The following is a 22,669-nucleotide window of genomic DNA, read 5'->3' as shown; positions in this document are numbered from 1 at the left end:
ACTTGACAATAGAACATACTTTCATTAAAAGAAGAAAGATATAGAAGTAAGCTCTCTATCCTTGTTAAATGTCTTTCTGATTTAGGGTCAAATTTTTTAAATGCTCTAAAAAAAATCAAGTGCTGTTTACCTAAAGAAGTCTAAAAACAATTAGAATAGGGTTCTGTTTCCTTGATTGAATTGCTCTGTGGGTATGCTAACTTGCTTGTTTTTTCAAGGGTTAAACATCCGACACTTCATTTCAAATGTAGGTCTTTCATATTTCACATATTACGACAACAAAATAGGTTATTGTCTTTCTCTTCTCTTCCCCAATGCATGCTTTGTTTGTAATTTTTTCTTAGTAATTTATGATAAGTTGTCAATTTCACCTACAAATACATCTACATCAATTTCACCTACAAATACATATACCTACGATATATATATATATATATATATATATATATATATATATACATATATATATGTATATATGTATACATATGTATATATATGGTACATATATGTGTAAATATTTTTGGTATACTGCACATTCTCCTCAGGGTTAAGATGCAAGATGCTATGGATTCACCATGCATTTTAAATGCCAACATGCTGTGTTTAACTTTCACTTTTCATTAAGCATCAAAACTGTGAGAATTAAAATGACTGATTCTGATGTTTCAATAAAAAGTGACAGTTACATTTGGCAAAACAATGGCAAAAATAATAGAAAATAGTATCTACTTTGACATTAGAACCCTGTAAAAATGTACTGAAATGAGAACTATCAATACTATTCAAGTTATTTCTTGAAACTAGAAATATTTTTCCAAACACAAATGTGACTTGTGTTGGATGGTCAGTAAGTCAAAAAACAAATTAATGCTTATATTTATTATTTAGGTCATGTATTCACTTACATTGCAATTCTATTATAAATTATGTTAATTTCCTAATTACATGTTTCTGATAATTCTTGGGCCTCATGGTTTCCAGAGTATAGGATATCTTCATTCCCCCGATACATTCCTATTGATTTCTGTCTCTTCTTTTGCTTCCACACCTTTCCCTGCTCCTAGTTAGAATACTTTCCAGGTGCAGCTTTTATGTAGACTCTGAAAGGGTTACGTGGCTTCTGTTAATTTCCTCTAATTCACTGTTCAAAGTGGAGAACATGTAGATATGTATTGAGTATTTTGACCCAGGTGGATTGAACCTTTAAAACAGAAACACATATGTATTGTTGATATTTCTTTGTGGTTTTAAACTTGTTTTACTACCGTAAAATCACTTTTATTGTTATAATGCTGTACTTTATATTTCCAGATGCATGATGTCTTTATGTGTTTAGAAATTCATTCTTTTAAAAATATTGTGTTATCATAAATAAGATGGCATGTAATATTTATCCTTCATAATGATCTACACTGAAGGAGAAAGCTAGAATATTATGTCTTAATATTACTGGAGAGATTAAGAGATTCCCATATATGGAAAATGTAAATGAAAAATGTTGAAAGAAAATTAAATTATGGTAATTATTGACACAAGTGATGTGTCTGTTTAAAGGCTATGGAAAATTGGTTCTACATTTTATGAGCAAATATATTTCTAAGATAACATATTTAAAGCTTTAATTTATTATTTGAAACTAATTATTTTCAGACATACCAGTTTTCAACAATTTTAATTGCATGCATACTCTTTCTGTTTTTGAAATATAGCTCACCTAATCATAATTTTCTAAATATTTATCTCTCTTTCTTCATGTTTTCTATTTCCATAAATAAATGTATTGTTGCACATGTATGTAACTTTGTCATTCATCTCTATATTTCTTCATTTTGCTCTGTCTTGTGTCTGTCTCTAACAGGCTCATCTCATCTCTGTACCTCCCTCATCTCCTACCCTTTGGGTACTCTAAATGCGTTGAAGGTTCTGAGGTAGTGTAAACCAGCTTGGACTCTAGGACAATAGTACTGTACCTCCATGTCTTCATCCCAGTTTCCTTCTACTACATATGATTTATGCTGGATTAACCACTAGCAAATAATGGTACATATGTGTAACAAATTAGCTAATGATTTGAATTAGACCAGATAAAAAATTTTAAAACTTCTGTTTTCCATCATTCATACACACAGTTTAACATATAGGAGAGAACTGTATTAAAGACTCAAATATGATTTAAAAAAAATCAAACAGCTGTTAATATAAATGCTATATACTATACACTTTATCTCATATAATGAAACATACTAAATTTTTATTGAAATATAGAACCATATATCTAACATAAATAAATAATTGAGATGAATTAAACATGAAATTTGGATACACAGGATGATGTTAGATTTCTCAAATATTTACATTTAAATAGTCATAGGCATCAGTTAATTTTAATGATATTGACTTTTTATCAAGTTTTAAATAATTTTTAGGAAATATAGTAAGAATAGTGAATTCATAAACTTTTCTTCATGGTATTTTAATGCCTTAAGATTTACATGTTATAATATTAAAGGCAATCTAAGTTTATAATGCCATTTGATTACAGGAAGTTTTAATCTGGACAATAATCAATGGACAAGGTGAAGGGATTAGAAGGAAATGGGCAAAATATCTGTTTGTAAGCATAGTGCCAAAGTAACTAGAAAGGTATCACAAGCCAGAGGTATTTGCAAAGTTTCCAATATATGAGTGTTGATTTCTTACTTTTGACTTGTTTGCCCTGGAGAGGTAAATATTGTTGCAAACTCTTTTCTCTTCCATTAGGAAATAGTCACTATGCCTGAAAATTGTTATTTTAGGAATGACAGTTTTCATCATAGAAGTCAGCATATTAGAGATGCCCTTCCCTAAATTTGTTAATTCATTTTATGTGATAGTTTTTGAGTTCATGGAATGCATTTTGGAATATAAACCCATAATCTGAAAAGTGGGTGACAGCTGAATTAAATAAGATCTTAAGCAAAAAATTATGATGGAAAACAAAATTATGAAAGCTATTCTACAGTCTGAGGAATCTAGTAGTTCTATGGAGTATTACAATGCACACATTTTAGCTTTGTATATATAACAAAAATGAATAAGCTTTATTTAAAGTCTTGAAATTTTCCTAAATAACATAACCAAGCTTTTTGGTTTAGATCTTAAATGATACCTACAGATTTTCAGAACCCTAAAAAGTTCTCAAAACTGATTTATTTATATTATTTTACTTTAATCATTTAACGAAAAGTTTTAGAAGTAACACTACAATTTTAAATGCTATTTAAACTTTGAAGGGCTTCGTGTATGATAAATATATTTATGTATTATTCTAAAGTATAGAAAATACAAATACTTGTGGCTTCTGTACCTATATCAGAGGATGGCTGTACTGTAGCATATATTCTCTGTACTGTAGTACTCATTCTCTGGACATGTCTGTACTCTGGAAATAGCAAGAACTTATTGTCATCTAGCGTACTTCCTGCTTGATATCCACAACTAGGTCACTATTAATATCACCTAAAATATTCAGAGATAGTAGTTCCTAATTCACTTCCTAATTACCAGCTATGTAAGGTAACATTTTATACTTTTTAATATTAAAACAAGAATAGCATAGAACTGTAAATCTCCAAGTATATTTATCACAATTATCATATAATAGCAGCACCTGAGAGATTACAAATATTTACAAAATGAAATGTAAGTACCAATGTTTAAATGTAGTTCATAACCTGAATATAACTTATAAAACATTGTTCCTGTGATACATGAATGAAAACAAAAACTAGATATTTTTCAAATTTTAATTTCTAAAGTATTTGCTATCTGATTCAGTCTCATCAAAGTTGATTTTGTATTGGGTTGACTCTTTTAGATATGTGTTTTCTTACATCTTTAAGCAATTGGTATTCCATGTAGCTTATGACCTTATGACATAAATTATTATAAGAAACATATACATTTTTTTAATTTTTCTATAATGAGTCTTACCAGTGAATTTACTGAACGTTTAATAAATTTAGTTTTAAATATACGTAATATCATGTAAATACAGAGAAATGTTGTGAAACTGGTGATTGAAGACATCTGTTAGTAGCACAAATGCATCATGTAAAAAGCTTATTTAAAATAACAGTTATAATTTTGAGAATGGTAAATTGCAGGTAGAGATGGGAGAATGAAAAGCTCGTCTGACTTTTTCTGAAGGGCATGCATTGCCTTGGTTTATGTATTCAAAAGTCAGAATCTGTGTCTGTGGGTTGAGGTGAATTTTCTTTAAATTTCCATTTTATCTTTACCTTCACAGCATATATTATTTTTCTGTTTGATGGAAGCAGAAAATATTTAAATTCTAGAAGAATATTAAATCTATTACTTTCTGAAAAAGTTATTTTAATCCAAGAATTATTATCTATGAACAGATGATCTCTGATTGACAGGCTTACTAGTCTAAGCAGTAAAATTATACTAGTATTTAAAATAAATAATTTGGGTTTTAACTATATTTGATGATCAAGGGAAAATTGCAAAATTTTTTATGTCGCTATTTAAGGGAACTAAGAGAAGTACAGAATTGGCAGCAATCATAAAAGATAAGAATAAAGTTGAATTTTGAAAAAAAATTGAGATTTCCTATTAGAGAGGGAGAAGTTAGGTACAAAGTATTTCTTGTGTTTGGGATCAATGAAGGAAAAGAGGAACTTCGAAGCCACTGCAAAGAATATAAATATAGTCAAGGCTTCAGTGTTGAATTGTCATTACTTGTTGCACAGTGAAAATAATAGGTGAAGATGGCCAGAAGACAGGAAGAGAAAATTAAGTAAAATGGGTTAGTTATCATTTAATTGCTAACTTTTGTGCTTGCAAAGACTGTTACATAGTGAATGATGGATGTTAATGCTTTCTAGTCATTGTCATATTCCCAGCTCCGATATCCTCATAATTAACCTCACCTTTCATACAAGGAGGGACAACTACAGCATAATTATATTTTCAATCATGTTGGTGGAAAATCGATACAACTCTAGTATAGTTATCTCTTCTTGGCTAGCAGATGAATATTAGAGTTTACGTAACTGAATAGTTACAGGGACAAGAGCACATATTTCTAATAAGCTCCATCTCCAAATTTTATTGCTAAAGAAAGTAGTAATTTGCACTTATAACTGTAATAGAACCTAAGAATACACTGAGCCCTTACTGATATTCAACCTTTCTTAGATTGTCAAAACTTCTTTAGTCAGAGCTTGGAATTTATCTTTTTAAATATATGCAGTTAGTTTTGATTGATACTTTGAAGTCAATGAACTTTAAATTATGGTTAAATTTAATTGTTTTGAAGGCAGAATTTCTTCAAAGAGTATAATAATTTAGAGTTTAAAATTGATAATTGGTTTAAAGTTCTTGATTGACTTCTCCCATTTCTATCTGTAACTGATAATCCCTATATTTATGTAGTTCTATTTAATTTAATGTTCATGCTTACATCATAAGCTTATTAAAAATTCTAGTTAGTTTAGTTAAATTGAAGTTCATCTTTCACCCAGTATGCCTAGAACTGTGTAAGTAATTGTTTGTATTCTGTAATAACAATCTCTTTCAGCAGGTCAGCTTGTTTCTCCTCAGTCTGCTCCAGCCTGTGCTGAGAATAAAAATGATGTTAGCAGGGAAAACAGCACTGTTGACTTTAGCAAGGTAAGCTTTTCTTTCTTCCATCTAAGTAAGCTGCTAAATCACTAGTCGAAGTGTGTTACCTGTTGACACATGCATTCACATGCCTTTATTTGGTTTCTCAACCAAAGCTTGAAATTGTTATAGACAATGTGAGAGTTCAGTTCAGGGCTTTGCTTATTTAGGAAAACAAGTGTGTTAGTTTTACGAATCATCTTTTGGATTCAGCCACTTGTTGTAATGTATCTCTTGCAGTAAAAAGGACACGTGGATTTCATAGGGAGCTTAATCTGTTGTTTTAAAATATTTGCTAGATTTCGCCCTCAAAATAATCTTCCTATTGTCTAGAAAACAAATCATCTGATATAAATCTTTTGTCTAGTTATATAATTAGAAGTCAGTGTAAGGATACCCTAGAAGGTAACAATAGAAGCTTGAATAGAAACATGTCTAAGGGCTGGTTATGTTGAGAGTTATTTCTTGTTGGATATTATCTAAATAAAATAATTTATTTGGATATACCTTTAAAAATGAGTTAATGAAAATGAAGAAATTTTTGTTTAATGCATCCCAGACTTTGTATATGAGCTATGGTAGCTGTGACAAAGTAACAGTTGAGTAGATCAGAGAAGTTTTAATATTGGTCAAAAGTAAGAATGTTGAACAATTTTATCTGAATGGCTGATAAGGAAGTAGTTAGTACTTGATAAAGCCCTTAGCATTAGCAACAGGAGGAAGTGGGAATGGACATTGTACGAGGAAATAATCTAAACCAAAGTTCTGAAAGTTTAATGACAGTCTGCTCCTTGGACCTGTTTTAGCATCCTGGGACAATATCTACATGAGCTAGGCTAGTTCTGTGCATGCTTTCCCTCTGGTGCCTGATGGAGTATTGTGGGAGCATGATGTACCAGCTTAAGTCTGTTAATTGTGCGTGCAGGGACTGGGAGGCCAACAAAAGGGGCATACTAGTCCATGTGGGATGAAACAAAGGCATGACAAAGGACCTCCACACCAGCAAGAGAGAGAGGTGAGGGCATATTTGGGCTCTATTTCTACAGTAGTTCAAAGCTCATTTCACTGTATGGAGGCATGTACTTCCAATATTAAGCCAGTTTACATGTATTCCATCTGCCACTCTAAGAATTATATCTTTAAAGCATTACATCATCATTCATCTGTAAGTTATAGTAAAACTGTCACAAACTGCCATAAATTTAATTTCTGCTGTTCTTAATTCAAAATAAATTCAATCTTAAAAGTGATAATATAAAAAATGACTATCTTATAACAATGGAATATATGACATTTTTCAAAAACAGTGATTTTTTTAAACTACGGAGATTAATTATCCTTTAAATAAATTATTTTTGAGCTAAAAATACCCTATACATTGAAATACATTTCCATATTACTTTGGAGTTTATGGTGACTTACCTTCATGACCTTAAAAAATAATTCAACACCATTAAAGAGATGTGAAGATCACCAATTAAAGACAGGACAGTAGTCTCATCCCCAGCACCCTCTAACAATTAGAGCTACAGAAATGTGAAAAATAGATTTTCTCTCTTTTAATCCTTTCCTTCATCATTTCATTTTCATTTGCTGGCCCATCTGATGTAGAAATTTAGACTAGCCATCTGCATCCCTCTGTCTTTTGTTCATAGCACTGTTCATTGGAAAGAACACACCTTTTGAATGCTATGTGTCTAGAACAGGCTCTGTATACTGCAGCCTTAATATTGCCCAAAATAAGTATCATGCATGTTAATTGTTTTGTTGTGGAGATTTAATGCTATTACAGTTTGTCAGACTCAGCATAAAGTAGCTACTCAAGGAAAAGTGACCACTGTATTAAGAGTGGGAATGGTAGTGTCAAAATAAATTCCAGACCAGATTTAATATGCTGGTTTCCACTGAATCTTTAGCACTTTTAACAATGTTTGAGACAGATTTTTTGAAGGAATCTTGTAAGATTCAAAATAGTTTTAACTCCTCAGTTTTAGAGCATTAAAACAAAACTAGAAACATTCCTAGTTTTATAACCTGGTAGAGCAGAAAATTAGAGTTTGGAGAGCATTGTTGTGACCCATCACTATGGAAACAATTCTTAGTGCCAGATTTTGAAGGTATGCAAGTTAAGATGTTTTTAACCAAATTATTTCAGTTTGGTGGTCAATTCATTATAATTCAGCTAATCTCCACAATACTGTGTCCATTTCAATATCTTAATGTTATATGGATAATAAATCTCAAAGATTGAGATATTAAAAAGGCCCTTTTACATTTTATGTAACCTGATCCTGTGTTCTATCAGCCTTCAATCTATATATTTTTAGCCTCAACAGTGATTAGGCCCATCAGGCTTATTTAATTAAGTAACAAATTAACATAATCTACTACATCAGATTATGGCTCGTCCCATTAAGCCTTCAAAAAAGTAGGTGTTTCAAAATCCTGTAAACCTCTTTGTTCTACTTATTTATAAACACAGGAGAAATGGCTATTTTATGTCAACAGTGATTCTTTTATTTCAAATGCCCTAAAGAAGTGTTCCATAATTACCTACCTAGAAAGAACCTCTCTTTTTTGCATCTTTCTTCTGCTGTGCACGAAGCATATTAGGATTAAGAATCTTAGTCATATCATTTAGGGATAAAAACTGAGTCCTAGAGAACTTAAAAATGCCACCTGCTCCCCAATAGTGTCAGGCAGGCACCATTTACCTTGAAAGAACCTCTATTAACTGCTGTGCTTTTGCTAATAGGCTTAAGACTCTAGCTTTCTCCTTAAATCTTCATCTCCTTTTCTTTCATCTCTAAGATGCCTTGATCAGGCATCTCCAGCTCCATCATGGTCTTCTCTCTTATCTTGTTGCGTAGAGATAGCTATTTTCACCAACAGTTTAAATCCCAAATAGCTAGAATCAGCCATCTATCCCTTCTTGGCATATCTGTAGGGCCCACAGAGTCTAGAAATATGGTATAAATCCACAACTCCCAAAATGTAGCTTGATTCTTCAAAGTTCTCTTCAAAGCACTAGAAACTTCTAGGATTTTTCTATGTCCATTTCAAGTGTTTAGGTCCACTAGAGGATTGTCTTAGAAAGACATCGTAACCAAGACCCTCAAGTACTCTTTAGGTAGCTATAAATTTATACAAGATTAAATGTGTTGTTCTTAAATGTAACCTTTTGTTTTAATAAGAGGTGGAGATATTTCTAAAAGAGATTCTTTTTGAATTGTGAATGTAAGCATAAAAATATAGGACTACTCTAGGTATAATTTAATCTGAAAATATAACCATGATTAATGTATTGTGAAATATATCACCTTCACTAAATATCCATGTAGTACAAGAATAACATAATATGATTTCAATACAATGATTGATCACAGACACATATGAGTATAATTTATTATATTTAAAATAAAACAATAAGTTTACTGATCTTGAAATCAGATTCCCCATAGCTTTTTCTAGTAAATTATATATCTGGTTCAATATTATTTAAAAATCATGTATAATGGTCACATTTTTGTAAATTAAACTTCTTAAATACACTATGCAATCCTTGACTCAACTGAATTTCAATTTAAAGCAATAAATTCTGTATGTGCTCCTTCTCTGAGATCTAGAATCATGTATCTGGTTCAATGTTATTTAAAATCATGTATAATGTCACATTTTTACAATGGTCACATTTTTGTAAACTAAACTTCTTTAATATACTATGCAATCCTTGACTCAACTGAATTTCAATTTAAAACAATTAATTCTATATCTACCCCTTCTCTGAGATCTAGACTTTAATAGCAAAGACTTTTATATTTGTTGAGTAAGAAATGAATTTGAAAAAAATCTTCTAGGTAGAATTTATACTTAAAGCATTACCAATAAATTTCATATTAATTGCAAATTAAGTTTTTATTTTAAATTAAAATTTGTATTATATCTGTTTGTGTATGTGAGTGTGTGTGTGCTTGGGTGGGGGCATTTGTATGCTACAGTGTATATGTGAAGATTAGAGGACAGAATGCAGTAGTCAGTTGTTTTCTTCCAGCACTTAGGTTCAAGGGATTGAACTCAGGTCTTATATTTGGCAGTAAATGCATGTGCCATCTCAGAAGCCTCTATTGATCTTTGTAAAAAGTTCATTTCTCTCTTAAATTTCTGTTCTATTGTATTAATAGTTCTTTCTATGGGTTGATAACATTTAGTTATTTATTCTTTTAAATTTTGAATTTAAAAAAATATTACATATTCCCCATAGTACTAAGAGTGGCTAGGTAGGCTGTTCAAATGTGAGGGATTGCATTCAGATTCCTAACACCCGCATAAATGCCAGCAGTCCTGGTCAACTGCCTGTAAACCTAACACTCAGGAAGCAGAGACAGGGATCCCTGACACAGGCTGACTGGGTATATCAAAGGAATCAGTGAGCTCTGGGTTAAAGAGACATTGCTCCATTGTATAAGATAGAGGAAGATATCTGACATTAACTTCCAGCATTCACATACATGCACACACATATGTGTGCACACTCACAAACATGTACACATGCACATTTATCACACGTGCACATTCACAATAACAACAACAAAATATCTCAACATATATGGTATAGGAAACCTTTATCCTTTTCCTGGAATCTTTTCCATTATGGCAAAAGTATAAACATTACTAATTTAAAGCATTTCAAATATCACAATAAGGCCACAAATGAGCCATGCTTACCCATGAATTAAAAGGTTACAATCTACAAAATCAAAATATATGGCAAGTAATATTTGTCATACATAGTTGAAGAACTTATACATTTATATTGGAGGTATATTTATAGAAAAAATGATGGAGCTTGTAGCTTATAATATTTGTGAAATATTTATATGCATACTTTTATATCATAAATGATTCTGTGAGATAAAGTATCACTATACCATTAATAGAATGATACATATTGTTATTTTTTCCTTGTGGTTTTTTTTTTCAGTGCTGGAGAGGCTATGTAAATCCAACTACGTGCTAGGCAAATGCTCTACTATTACAGCTATATAAACTGCTATTAAATTTAATCCTTTTAATGAAATACAGATATATGTACTGTGTTTCACTATTTTAATAGTCATAGCTTATAATATAAATATATTACATATCTTTAAATAAATGTACTAATACTGTAATTCCAGAAACATTTTAAACATAATCTTTAGACTGTAGCTATTGATTTATAAGGTATATTTAAAATTCTTTTAATTTTGAGGTTATAATATAATTATATCATTTCTCCCTTTTCTTTCCTCCCTCCAAACTCTTCCATATATCCTTTCTTGCTGTCTTCCAAATTTATGTCCTCTTCTTTTAATTGTTATTAAACAAATGCATATATGTGTGTTTATGTACATATATGTTTTAAAATATAAGCTACTTGGTCTGTATAATGTTACTTATGTGCATATAAGGTAGTTTAAAACTTCTTGGAATAGGATTTTCTGATTTTTAAGCCTTCAAAATAATTTTCTTATCTAAAAACATCTTCTTAGCCTCATTGATACATGACAGCTCTCTCTTTCTCTCTCTCAGTTATTCTCACTTTGATTCTTGGTCCTCTTTTCATTAGCATAATTGCATAAAACCAATTACTAGGGCAGATAGACTTCTAGTCCCTAAAAACATCGTTCCATAAAAAGCAACTCAAATGAGTTAGAAACAAGAAATAGGCCTTGCAAATTTTACTTTAAAGTCACTGCTTCATTTTCATTGAAGCCCCATGCATAAAAATGATATGTATTTAAAGACTATTCTACATGCATTTTCAGACATCACCCTTTTCTTTTAGCATTTCTTCTTTTTAGTGGTCCTTTTTGTTTTATTTTCATTCACTTAAATCACAGACATTTCATAGTAGAAATTCAATTATAGGTCTACAGTAATTCTAAATGCTCTACTTTTAACTTATTTTTCTTTATTCTGTCATACCTTAGTTATATGGTGAATAACTTAAACTGAAAAATTTCTCAGGCCAACTATACAATATAAAGAACATATTACAATTAGAACTAAAATAAATGTTAAAGCTATATTATGTTATTTATTTTAAAGTAGTCATATGTTGAATATTAGTTGAAACATAAAATTCATCTATTATAAAACATTAAGTTTGTTGACACTATAATTAAACATGATTAAAATATTTGCTTTTGATGCTCTCAGGTTGATCTGCATTTTATGAAGAAGATTCCTCCAGGTGCTGAGGCTTCAAACATCTTGGTGGGAGAGCTGGAGTTCCTAGAGAGAACTGTAGTTGCGTTTGTCAGGTTGTCTCCAGCTGTCTTGCTCCAAGGCCTGGCTGAAGTTCCAATCCCAAGCAGGTAAAAGTATCCAAGCAGTTTTTGTGCTTGTAGATTAATTTATTTTAGGAAATAGTAATATTTTAATGAAATTTTCTGATAGATCCTTGATTAGAAATGAATGTATTATCCATGAACCTGCTGTTTCTTGTTTATTAACTTGGAGGAGTGCTTTAAGACGTACTAAACCCTCTCCTTCTCCTTCTGAAACTTCCTATTTCATTTTTGGCATGCTCCACAGTGTAGAATCCAGGTCTGTTTCACAGTTTTTCAAATATTATATTGAGCACACGGAAGAGGATTTCAGTGTGTAGTCATAACAGAGAGGATCATGGAAAGACAGCTATGTTGGATTAGGCCTTCAACATCTGTGGGAATGGCTGGGTTGGGGTCAAATGTTTCATGTTTCAAGCCTAGCATATTTGGTCTTTCATTCCAAGATTTTGAAGAATCTTTGGTAGTCATCCAATGAAAATAGTTGATTCTGGTCAAAAGACAAAGTTTAATTTGGTTACCTGGACATGTTTCTATTTAATGATATATTAAAACTAATAGATAAAAATAATAAAAACTGAGTTTTATTATTAGTGATTCCTGCTTAATAGACAGGTGCTCATGGGTAAAACTTTGAGAAAACAAAAAGTAGAATATTGACTTTAGGATTGTAGATTTGCTGCTTTATCTAGGAATCTTATTTCGGTCTCTCCTGAGACCGTTTCATCTGAGTCCTATTCACACCTGGCTTTGTTTAGCCATGGCAGAGCCTGTCTACTTAGGGAAACTGAAAGAGTTGAGAAGTGCTGTGGCTTTGTCAAGTGGGTTTTAAGAATATTTTTAATTCTGTGAACATCTGACTATAAGTCAAAATATAACACAAATCACTCCACAATTTAGTTACAGATAAGATTAAAGAAGTAGGGAATAGTGGTAGGAGAAGCCTCATTCTGTAGGGACCCTTTTGGTAAGGCATCTCTATAGGTGTTCAGTTGGAGCACTTGTTTGCTTGATCTGAGTGACAAACCTGGTTACAATTATGGTTATAGAAGTCAATTTCCATGTATTCCATTTGAAAGACACTGATTCACATATCAACTTTATTTCTTTTTTTCCTCCATTTTTTATTTAAATTAGAAACAAGATTATTTTACATGTCAATCTCAGTTCCCTCTCCCTCCCGTCCTCCCCTGCCCCCACTAACACCCTATCTATCCCATACAATTTCTGCTCCCCAGAAAGAGTGAGTTCAACTTTCAATTTAAAATGGGGAGGTAAACTTATTGTATTAAAATAGTATATAATTGTGTGAATAAGGCTATATTTTTCTACACATAAACTACATAGTATTAAGAGTTTCTGGATGCCAGGCAGTGGTGGCGCACACCTGTTGTAGAATTTTATTGTAACTAGGCAAAGATGTGTTACGTTTGTTTATGCTGTAGAAAATTTTTTAACTCTGTAAAGGTGTGTTACATTTGTTTATGTTGCATTTGTTTAATCATGTAAAGGTGTGTTGCATTTGTTTTACCTTCTCTGCCTAGGGCACTTGATTGGTCTAATAAAAAGCTGAATGGCCAATAGCTAGGCAGGAGAGGGGTAGGTGGGGCTGGCAGGCAAAGAGAATTAAAAAGGGAGGAATCTAGCCTTGGAAAAGGAGAAAAGAGGATAAGAGAGGAGAGAATGAGGGACATGCCCAGAGTCAGAAGCCAGGCAGCTGCCAGACAACAAACATAAGAAATATTGAAAGTAAGATATACAGATGGAAAGAAAAAGTAAAAAGCCAGAGACAAAAGATAGAAACAGGTTGATTTAAGTTAAAAGAACTAGCCAAAAATGAGCCTATTCTTGACCAAACATTCAAAACTAATAGTAAGTCTCCATGTCATGGTTGGGAGCTGGTTGGTGGCCAAAAAAAGAAAGCCTGATATACACACCCTCTAATCCTAGCTCTTGAGAGGCAGAAGCAAGAGGATCTCTGTGAGTTCCAGGGTAGCCAGGGCTACACAGAAAAACCATGTCTCAAAAAAACAAAACAAACAACAACAACAAAAACATGATAGCATTATCCTTTTATATATTTTTCTAGAATAAACAAATGCATAGTTTCTTCTATGAAAATCTAGGATTCTGATTTCATGTGTCATGTTTTCTAATTGTAGAGACATTGTAGCTGTTTCAAAATCTCATTCAGTTGGATATTCGTATTTCACCACTGAGAAAGGTATTTGGAGACCTTTGAGAAAAAAGAGGGCTGCTTATGACATTGACAGTTGTTGTATTTCAAAGAAAAGAAAAATTCCCAATAGTAGAGTATAGCCATAATAGTGTTATATACCCTCACTTTGAAAAGTGTCAGGCTTTTTCAGCAAAGTATGTGTAGAGACAATGAAGAAAAAAATTGGGGCACAACAGAACTACTGTGCAGGGACAGATTGAAAGGACTGGGCTATTTATTTAGTAAAGGTGGAAAATGGAAGATTAGACAAATAGAATAAAGAAAACTATCTTTGAACCCCAATTATCCTCTCTTAGGAGGAAAAAAAGGGCATGCCATGACTACAAAGGCAACCTGTAGTGATTAAGTCAGAACAGTGATCTTTTAGGGCTTTATAAAGAGCACATGCAATAGAAACTTTAAAAATAGCAAGATACAGGTTAGAAATTTTCTCAGAAGTGTTATAGCTGATAAAGCTTCTGCCATCACATTCAACTATTCTTGTTTTTTATATATTAACTGTGTGCACACACACGGGGACAGAGAGAGTCTAATTTTATTTGGGCTCAATTATAACTGATAGAATTATCAGTTATCTAATAGATGCTTCATATAAAATGATGAATCTCAAGATAAACCCTTGTTGTCAAAGAGGAAAGCTAATGGTGTGTCTATCATACAGTAGGGACCATAACTGCTGTTTACCTTCAGTGGGTTGGCTTTCATGGGATATACAATTAGGCTTTGTGAATCCTTTACATGATAGCATTATCTTTTTATATATTTTTCTAGAATAAACAAATGCATAGTTTCTTCTATGGAGGATAGAGAGCTTTTTGAAGTAATACTGAAAACCACAAAGATTATCTTGATTCTTCATTTTTGCCTTTGACATAATTGTTTTTAAAACATGTATCCTTAAAATAGTTAAGTCTTTGGGAATATATAACTAGCACTGTTGGTATTGCTTGAAATGCTTTAGTTAAGGTTAGTATACAGATGTACACACTTAAATATAAGCATGTAGATTTGCATTTGTCTCATAAAATTTTATTTCCATAAATTCTTCTGTAGCAATGGGAAACAAAATCTATAGTCTATATGCCACATGTAGTATTTCTGTATTTGAAAATTGCCAAAATATGAACATTCTAATTCTAAATTAAATCAGCAGCCTAATTAAAATTTAAAAAGCACAATGATACAATCTCTAAAGCTTACAGTTAAGCAAAGCATGGAATTATATTAACTAAGAACTACATCTGATAGAGTCGTCCTTAATAATGTAAACCACTTAGCACAAGAGCACTACAGAATACTACTGAAAAATACATGGCATTCTTTAATTTTCACACCTTTTTCTTTTCTTCTGCCCAACTAATCTTTAAGTCCTAGCAGTTTTTGTGTTCAATAAAAGTGTGTATATAGTGACTGGATGTTAATAATATGTTCTCCCTTAATGTATAATACTATAGTGCCTTTCTTCCACTTGAATGTTTCTTCATTTTGTGTACTTGTGAACTTTTCTGCTTCCTGTACAAAAAGATTTAATTTCCTATCATTCTCTTCTAAGGACATAAAATGTTTACAGTTCCTAGTCACAAATGCATGTGCTATGTAGACAGTAAAATGCAAAAACCCTGGGGATAAAAACAACCCAGTATTCTCATTGCCTGATGACATTATACAGAAGTCTCAAGCAGAAAAATTTTCAAAATCATAATGAACAGTCAGAACTTACACAAATATTTCACATCAAAGTCCTCCGTTTGAGTGATTCCATTGAGATGGGTGATTCTGCTCTACTAAGTTTATTGTTACATTTCTAGCTCAAGTTTTTTTTCTTCTTAATTACAGATTTCTGTTCATTCTTCTGGGACCCCTGGGAAAAGGTCAGCAATACCATGAGATCGGCAGATCTATTGCAACTTTAATGACTGATGAGGTATTTATGTGTGTTTATAATGAATATTTTCCTCACAAGATAAATTTATGTTTGAAGGTCCATTTCATGACAGTTTTCTGGGAATCATATTTCTCTGTGTTGAGTCCCATTTTCCCAAGTTTTCACTACTGACTTTCCTTGAGAAAAATTTATTCAAAAGGATAAATTAAAGCCATGAATAATAATTTTAAGAGAACACATGGTCATAAAAACAGTTAAACATTTATAGTATATTGTATTTTCAACAGTACATAGGCCAACATTGTTAGCACTACTTATATATTAATATCATAGAAAATTTGTTGGAGCAAAAATTACTTTGCTGTCTAAATAAAAATAGTAGTTAAGATGCATATGACACCAAGAGCTGGGCAAACTCTGCAAGCTCTCTCCAATTGCCTGACTATCTATCTATCTATCTATCTATCTATCTATCTATCTATCTATCTATCTATCATCTATCTATCTATCTATCTATCATCTATCTATCTATCTATCTATCTATCCATCCATCCATCCATCTGTCATGTATCTCTGTCCTTATCTCTATCTGTATATCTATGTTCCTAACTATGATCTTAAAACTATTAATGGAGCTGTAGATGGATCTTAAGGGGATGCTGATCTCTGTTATACAAATGTATTTATTTATAAAGCAAAAGCACCTGTGTGGTTCTATTTTGAATTATAAATGCTTTCATTAGCTTCTCAGAGAGATGTAAGTCTTAAAAATATAATATCTTAAAAACCTGAACCCATGAAAACTCAACAATAATGACTGATCAAATAAGACTGACCAAGAACACTAATAGATATGCTAACATGAAAGAAGGTACTCCAGGGCCCCTATCCCTTGACAAAGAGCTATAGGTAGTTAACAACCACTGAGAGAGTTAGTCTTCCTCAGGGCTGAGCTTAGCTATTCAATACCAAGTGGTCAGCCCCGAAAATGTACACACAATCAACCCTAAATAGATTCGGCAGATTTTGTTAATATTTTTATTCATTTATATATGTGACAATAATAATCTTTATGAAGAGGTCATGAATTTGAGATGGAGCATGTGGAAGGAGTTAGAGGGAAGAGATGGAGGATTGTTAATTTATTCAGGTATTTATTAGATGTGAACTACATATGAACACTTGTGCAGGTGGTAGATAAAATATAGACAAGAGCAGTTTTATTCATTGACCAAATAGTTGAAAGACAGGGTGTCATAGAAGTTAAATGTACAACACCATGAAATAAATACTAGGGAAGAAATCTCAAGAGCAGTGAAGGGAGACAGAGAAGGCATGATAAAGAGAAGACTTTTTGAGCCAACAATAAACAAGAACAAAGAAATTTGAGATGTGAGTATGCCTGGATCACTTGGGACATTTAGAACAAAAGAGCTTAGCAGAAATGAGGCCAAAGAGATTAATGGACCAGTTGGGTAATGGAACATTGGTATAGCACAAGATAACTTAGAATGACTTGGGAAACAAGTAGAAGAGTAGGGAACTGAACCACAAAGTCATCCTTAACTCATCCTTGACTCCTCCATTTCACATCCATATCCAATCCATAAGTAAACCTTTCAGACTCAGACAATGTCCAGAATCCTACCATGTCTCACTTTCTACATGGTTTGTGTCTCATTTTTCCCATCATCTAGATTTTGCTGTCCCATTATCTAGGTTTTGCTGTCCCATCATCTATATTTTGCTGTTCTTACAAGGTCCACACCATTGCATCAGTCTGTTGTAGAAACTATCTGCTTTTGCTTTGTTTCATTTGACTAGTAACACATTGGTTAGAGCAATACCTCTTCTGCTCAAAGCCCTCAAATAGCTTCCTATTGCTTTCCGAGATTTGACCAATTGTGGTTTTCTATAGCAGCCTCCTATTGAAAAGAGAAAAAAAGAACTTCCTTCGATGTGAGTTACACATATCTGTGGATATAAGACAGATATTTAGAATTATAAATTATGATGGGTCAGTAAAGTAGCAATAGTATGTTCTCTTCTAAGATCCACTACCTCACTAGCCCTGGCTGGTTGGCGAGGTTCCCAGTAAAAGACATGATTTCCCTTCTGTTGATCAGGGCTTACGTCTAGCAATAAGATATAGATGGTACTGTTGTGCCCTTACTGTTATCAGACCATGATGGGTGTTATTGTGGTTTATAGATATTGCAGCAGGTTAGCAATATTGGTTGCTTTCCTCATTTAGAAACATGCTAGTCACCTGTCGGTGCTCTGAAAGCTAGTCTTCAGGAAGGAGGCTTTCAGATCAGATTCAGCTCAGGGTGTCTGGTTCTTGTGACTGAAGTATAGCAATACTTCATATTGTTTGTGGAGTCTCTTGGTCTTCCTGACTAACAGCACAAATGGGTGTTTCTCATGCCTGGTACTGGGGTTTTTGTGAAAGTCTATGGTTCCAGGGGTATTATCGTCAACCCAAGTAGGATTATTTCATTTGAAATATATACTTACAGACTTGTATTGTTGTGTATAACTTTAACAAAGAATATGATTCCTAATGCAGTTTCAGACCCCCTTAGCATTATTTTACTCTCCTCTCTTTCCTTCTGTGTTGGCCCCACACTCCCATCCCTACTAAATTCTGTCACAAATATTTTGCCCATTTCCCCCTTAAAACTCACTTATTCAGATTAAGTTTCTATTATTAATAATAAATGAGTGAATGCTACACTACTGCCACTGTTTCCTCTGCTACCACTACAGCCACCACCACCATTCGACCCTTACAGGTTGTTAAAACTGGGTAAAATCATCATAGTCTAGTGTAGGTCATAAACAGTTAGCTTGAAGGGACTCCATATTAATTTGCATGTGGATGTGTATGGCATTTATTTATGTACTTACTTATTTATCTATTTTTTTAATTTGAGTCACACTCCTTTAATCCCAGAACTGCAGATGCTGAAGTAGGCAGATATCTGAGTTTCTAGGCAAGCCTAGTCTACAGAGTGACTTCCAGGACAGCCAGAGCTACACAGGGAAACTCTATCTCAGGGGAGAAAATAAGCTTACCATCTGCTCTTCCAGAGGACCTGGGTTCAATTCCCAGCACCCACATGACAACACACAACTGTCTGTATCTCCAGTCCCAGGGGATCAGACACCCTTGCCCAGACATACACACAAGCAAAACACCAATGAACATGAAAATACATTATTTATTTATTTTGTTTGGTTTTGTTTTTAAATTAATTTTTATTTAAATGAAAACAATCTTATTTCACGTTCCAATTCCAGTTCCCTCTCCTGCCTGTCCTCCCATTCCCTCTACCAACCAACCAATTCCACGCCCCCATCCACTTCTCAGGGAGGGGGAGGCCTCCCATCACCAAAGTCTGACACATCATTTGATGCAGGACCTAGGCCCTTCCCCATGTATTTAGGCCTTCATAGAGAATGGGTTCCCAAAGACCATTCGTGCACTCCGGATAAATACTTATTCCACTGCCGGAGGCCCCATAGATTGATCAGGTCCCCCAACTGGCATCCACATTCAGGGTGCTTGGTTCTGTTTTATGCTGGTTCCCCAGAGCCAGTATGGGGTTCCTGAGCTCCCACTTGCTCAGGTCAGCTGTTTCTATGGGTTTCCCCAACATGGTCTTGACTCCTTTGCTCATCATTCCTCCCATTCTACAACTGGATTCCAGGAGTTTGGCTCAGTGCTTAGCTGTGAATCTCTGTTTCTGCTTCCATCAGCTACTGGATGAAGGCTCTAGGATAGCATTTAAGGTAGTCATCAATCTCATTATAGAGGAAGGTGATTTAAGGTAGCCTCTCCACTTTTGCTTACATTTCCAGTTTGGGTCATCCTTGTGGATCCCTGGAGACTTCCCTAGTGCCAGATTTCTCATTAAGCCCTTAATGGCTCCCTCTATTAAGGCATCTCTTTCCTTGTTCTCTTCCTCTGTTCTTCCCCCAACTTGACCTTCCTGATCCCTCTTGTGCTCCTCCCTCCACCCCTCCTCTTTCTCTTCCTTCCTTTCCCCCTCACCCATGATCCCAGTTTACTCAGGAGATCTTGTCCCTTTCCCCTTCTCTTAGGGTCCTCCTTGATTCCTAGCTTCCCTGGGGTTGTGGATTTTAGGCTGGTTATCCTTTGCTCAATGTCTAATATCCACTTTTGACTGAGTACATACCATCTTTTTTTTCTGTGCCTGGTTTACCTCATTCAAGATGGTTTCTTCTAGTTCCATCCATTTGCCTGCAAATTTCAAGATTCCATTGTTTTTTCTCCCACTCAGAATACTCCATTGTGGAAACATACCACATTTTCTTTATCCAGTCTTCAGCTGAAGGGCATCTAGGTTGCTTCCAGGTTCTGGCTATTACAAATAGTGCCAATATGAGCATAGTTGAACAGATTTCCTTGTGGTATGAATGTACATCCTTTGGGTATATACCTAATAGTGGATTGCTGGATCTTGAGGTAGACTGAGTCCCATTTTCCTGAGAAACCACCATACTGATTTCCAGAGTGCCAACACCAAATTAAATGGTGAGAAACTCAATGTGATTCCTCTAAAAACAGGAACAAGACAAGGCTGTTCACTCTATATCTCTTCAATATTATGCTTGAAGTGCTAACTAAAGCAGTAAGACAACAAAAGGAGATCAAGAAGATACTAATTGGAAAGGAAGAAACCAAACTTATTATTTGCAGATGATAAGATAGTTTACATAAGTGGCCTAAAAAATTCTACCAGGGAGCTTTTACAGCTGATAAACAACTTCAATAAAGTGGTGGAATACAAGATTAACTCTAAAAAATCAGTAGTCGTCCTATATATAGATGATAAATGAGCTAAGAAAGAAATCAGAGAAATATCACCTTCACAATAGCCACAAACAACATCAAATATCTTGGGGTAACTCTAACCAAACAAGTAAAAGACCTTTATAGCAAGAACTTTGAGTCTTTAAAGAAAGAAATTAATAAAGATAGCAGAAAATGGAAAAATCTCCTATGCTCTCAGATAGGTAGGATCAATACAGTAAAAATAGCAATCTTGCCAAAAGCAATCTACAGATTCAATGCAATCCCCATCAAAATCCAAGCACAATTCTTCACAGACCTTGAAAGAACAATATTTAACTTTATATGGAAAAACAAAAAACTCGGGATAGCCAAACAACCCTGTACAATAAAGGAACTTCAGGAGGCATCACCATCCCTGACTTCAAGTCCTATTATAGAGCTTTAGTAATGAAAACAGCTTGGTATTGGTACAAAAGCAGACAGGTTGACCAATGAAATTGAATTAAAGACCCTGATTTTTTTGATAGAGACAGGGTTTCTCTGTATTGCTTTGGAGACTGTCCTGGAACTCTCTGTAGACCAAGGTGGACTCTAACTCACAGAAGTCTGCCTGCCTCTGCTTCCCGAGTGCTGGGATTCAAGGCTTCCACCACCATCGCCCAACTTGAAGACCCTGATATTAATCCACATACATATGATCACCTGATTTTTGACAAAGAAGCTAAAATTATACAATGGAAAAAAAAGCATCTTCAACAAATGATGCTGGCATAACTGGATGCTGACATGTAGAAAATTGCCGGTAGATAAATATCTATGGCCATGCACAAAACTTAAATCCAAACAGATCAAAGACCTCAACATGAATTCAGCCATGCTGAACCTCTTAAAAGAGAAAGTCAGAAGTACCCTTGAATGCATTGTCATAGCCGACCACTTCCTGAAAATAAATTATTTTTAAAAACTGTTTTAAAAAACCTGTATTAAAGCCCAATAAAGCCTATGGTTCACCAAAAATTTCTATAATTAAATCTTTTATTTAGTAATTTGGTCTCTATAATCTAATATAATCATTTCACTTACAAAACCATTTTAAGAGGATAATCTGAATCTTAAAATCAATGATTTATATAAGGTAACACTGTGCTTTTCCTGCTTTAAAACATAAATGTAGCTGTTTTCCTCCATCAAAGGTGCTTTTGTGGCAGATGGAGATTATTACAGAGATCCACACCTGTAATAAGCCAGAAAATAAATGACTGTGGAAGGCACAATTACAATGAAATCCAAACCCTAAAGCTCAAGGAAGATCATGGAAGAAATGGTTGAAAGATTGGCTATCTAGTCTCAGGTTGTTGGCCATCCAAGTAGTGTCAGTAATGGATTCCATTCCATGGAGTGGGCCTTAAGTCAAATCAGATATTTGCTGATTACTCCTTCTAGCTTTATGCCACCATTGCCCTAGAATACCAATTGTAGATCAAAGGGTTTGTGGCCCAGTTGGTGTTTACTTTTCTCTTTTGGTGGCATGTAGAGTACCTTTCTGTACCAAAGATGCTAGCACATAGGTGTGAAGGCCATGTAGGCACTAGCTCAACTTCTCTATGTTCAATGAAGTTATGTATGTGTTGTCTTCAGTAGTATCAGTTAAGGGGCCCTGACATCAGTTTGTAAAGAGAAAACTGTCTTAGAAACAGACTGGGTTATGTGGGGATTCCCATGTG

The 22,669-nt window shown here is 33.7% G+C and overlaps 1 protein-coding gene across 3 annotated transcripts in view; it reads left to right on the top strand.

The window, feature by feature from the left end:
• Positions 1-22,669, top strand: part of Slc4a10 (solute carrier family 4 member 10) — a 156,006-nt gene that overhangs the window by 53,981 nt on the left and 79,356 nt on the right. For 2 of the 3 annotated variants that reach the window (XM_035446803.1, XM_035446802.1), the window contains 3 exons: positions 5,585-5,676; positions 11,869-12,026; positions 16,075-16,162. In XM_035446803.1, coding sequence (XP_035302694.1) covers positions 5,585-5,676; positions 11,869-12,026; positions 16,075-16,162 — 338 coding nt within the window. The remainder of the gene's footprint in view (positions 1-5,584; positions 5,677-11,868; positions 12,027-16,074; positions 16,163-22,669) is intronic. The other variant, XM_035446804.1, reaches the window with a different exon arrangement.

Source organism: Cricetulus griseus, chromosome 6 (genome assembly GCF_003668045.3).
Source record: "Cricetulus griseus strain 17A/GY chromosome 6, alternate assembly CriGri-PICRH-1.0, whole genome shotgun sequence".
Taxonomy (NCBI): Eukaryota; Metazoa; Chordata; class Mammalia; order Rodentia; family Cricetidae; genus Cricetulus; species Cricetulus griseus.
This window is presented reverse-complemented; position numbering and strand designations above follow the sequence as displayed.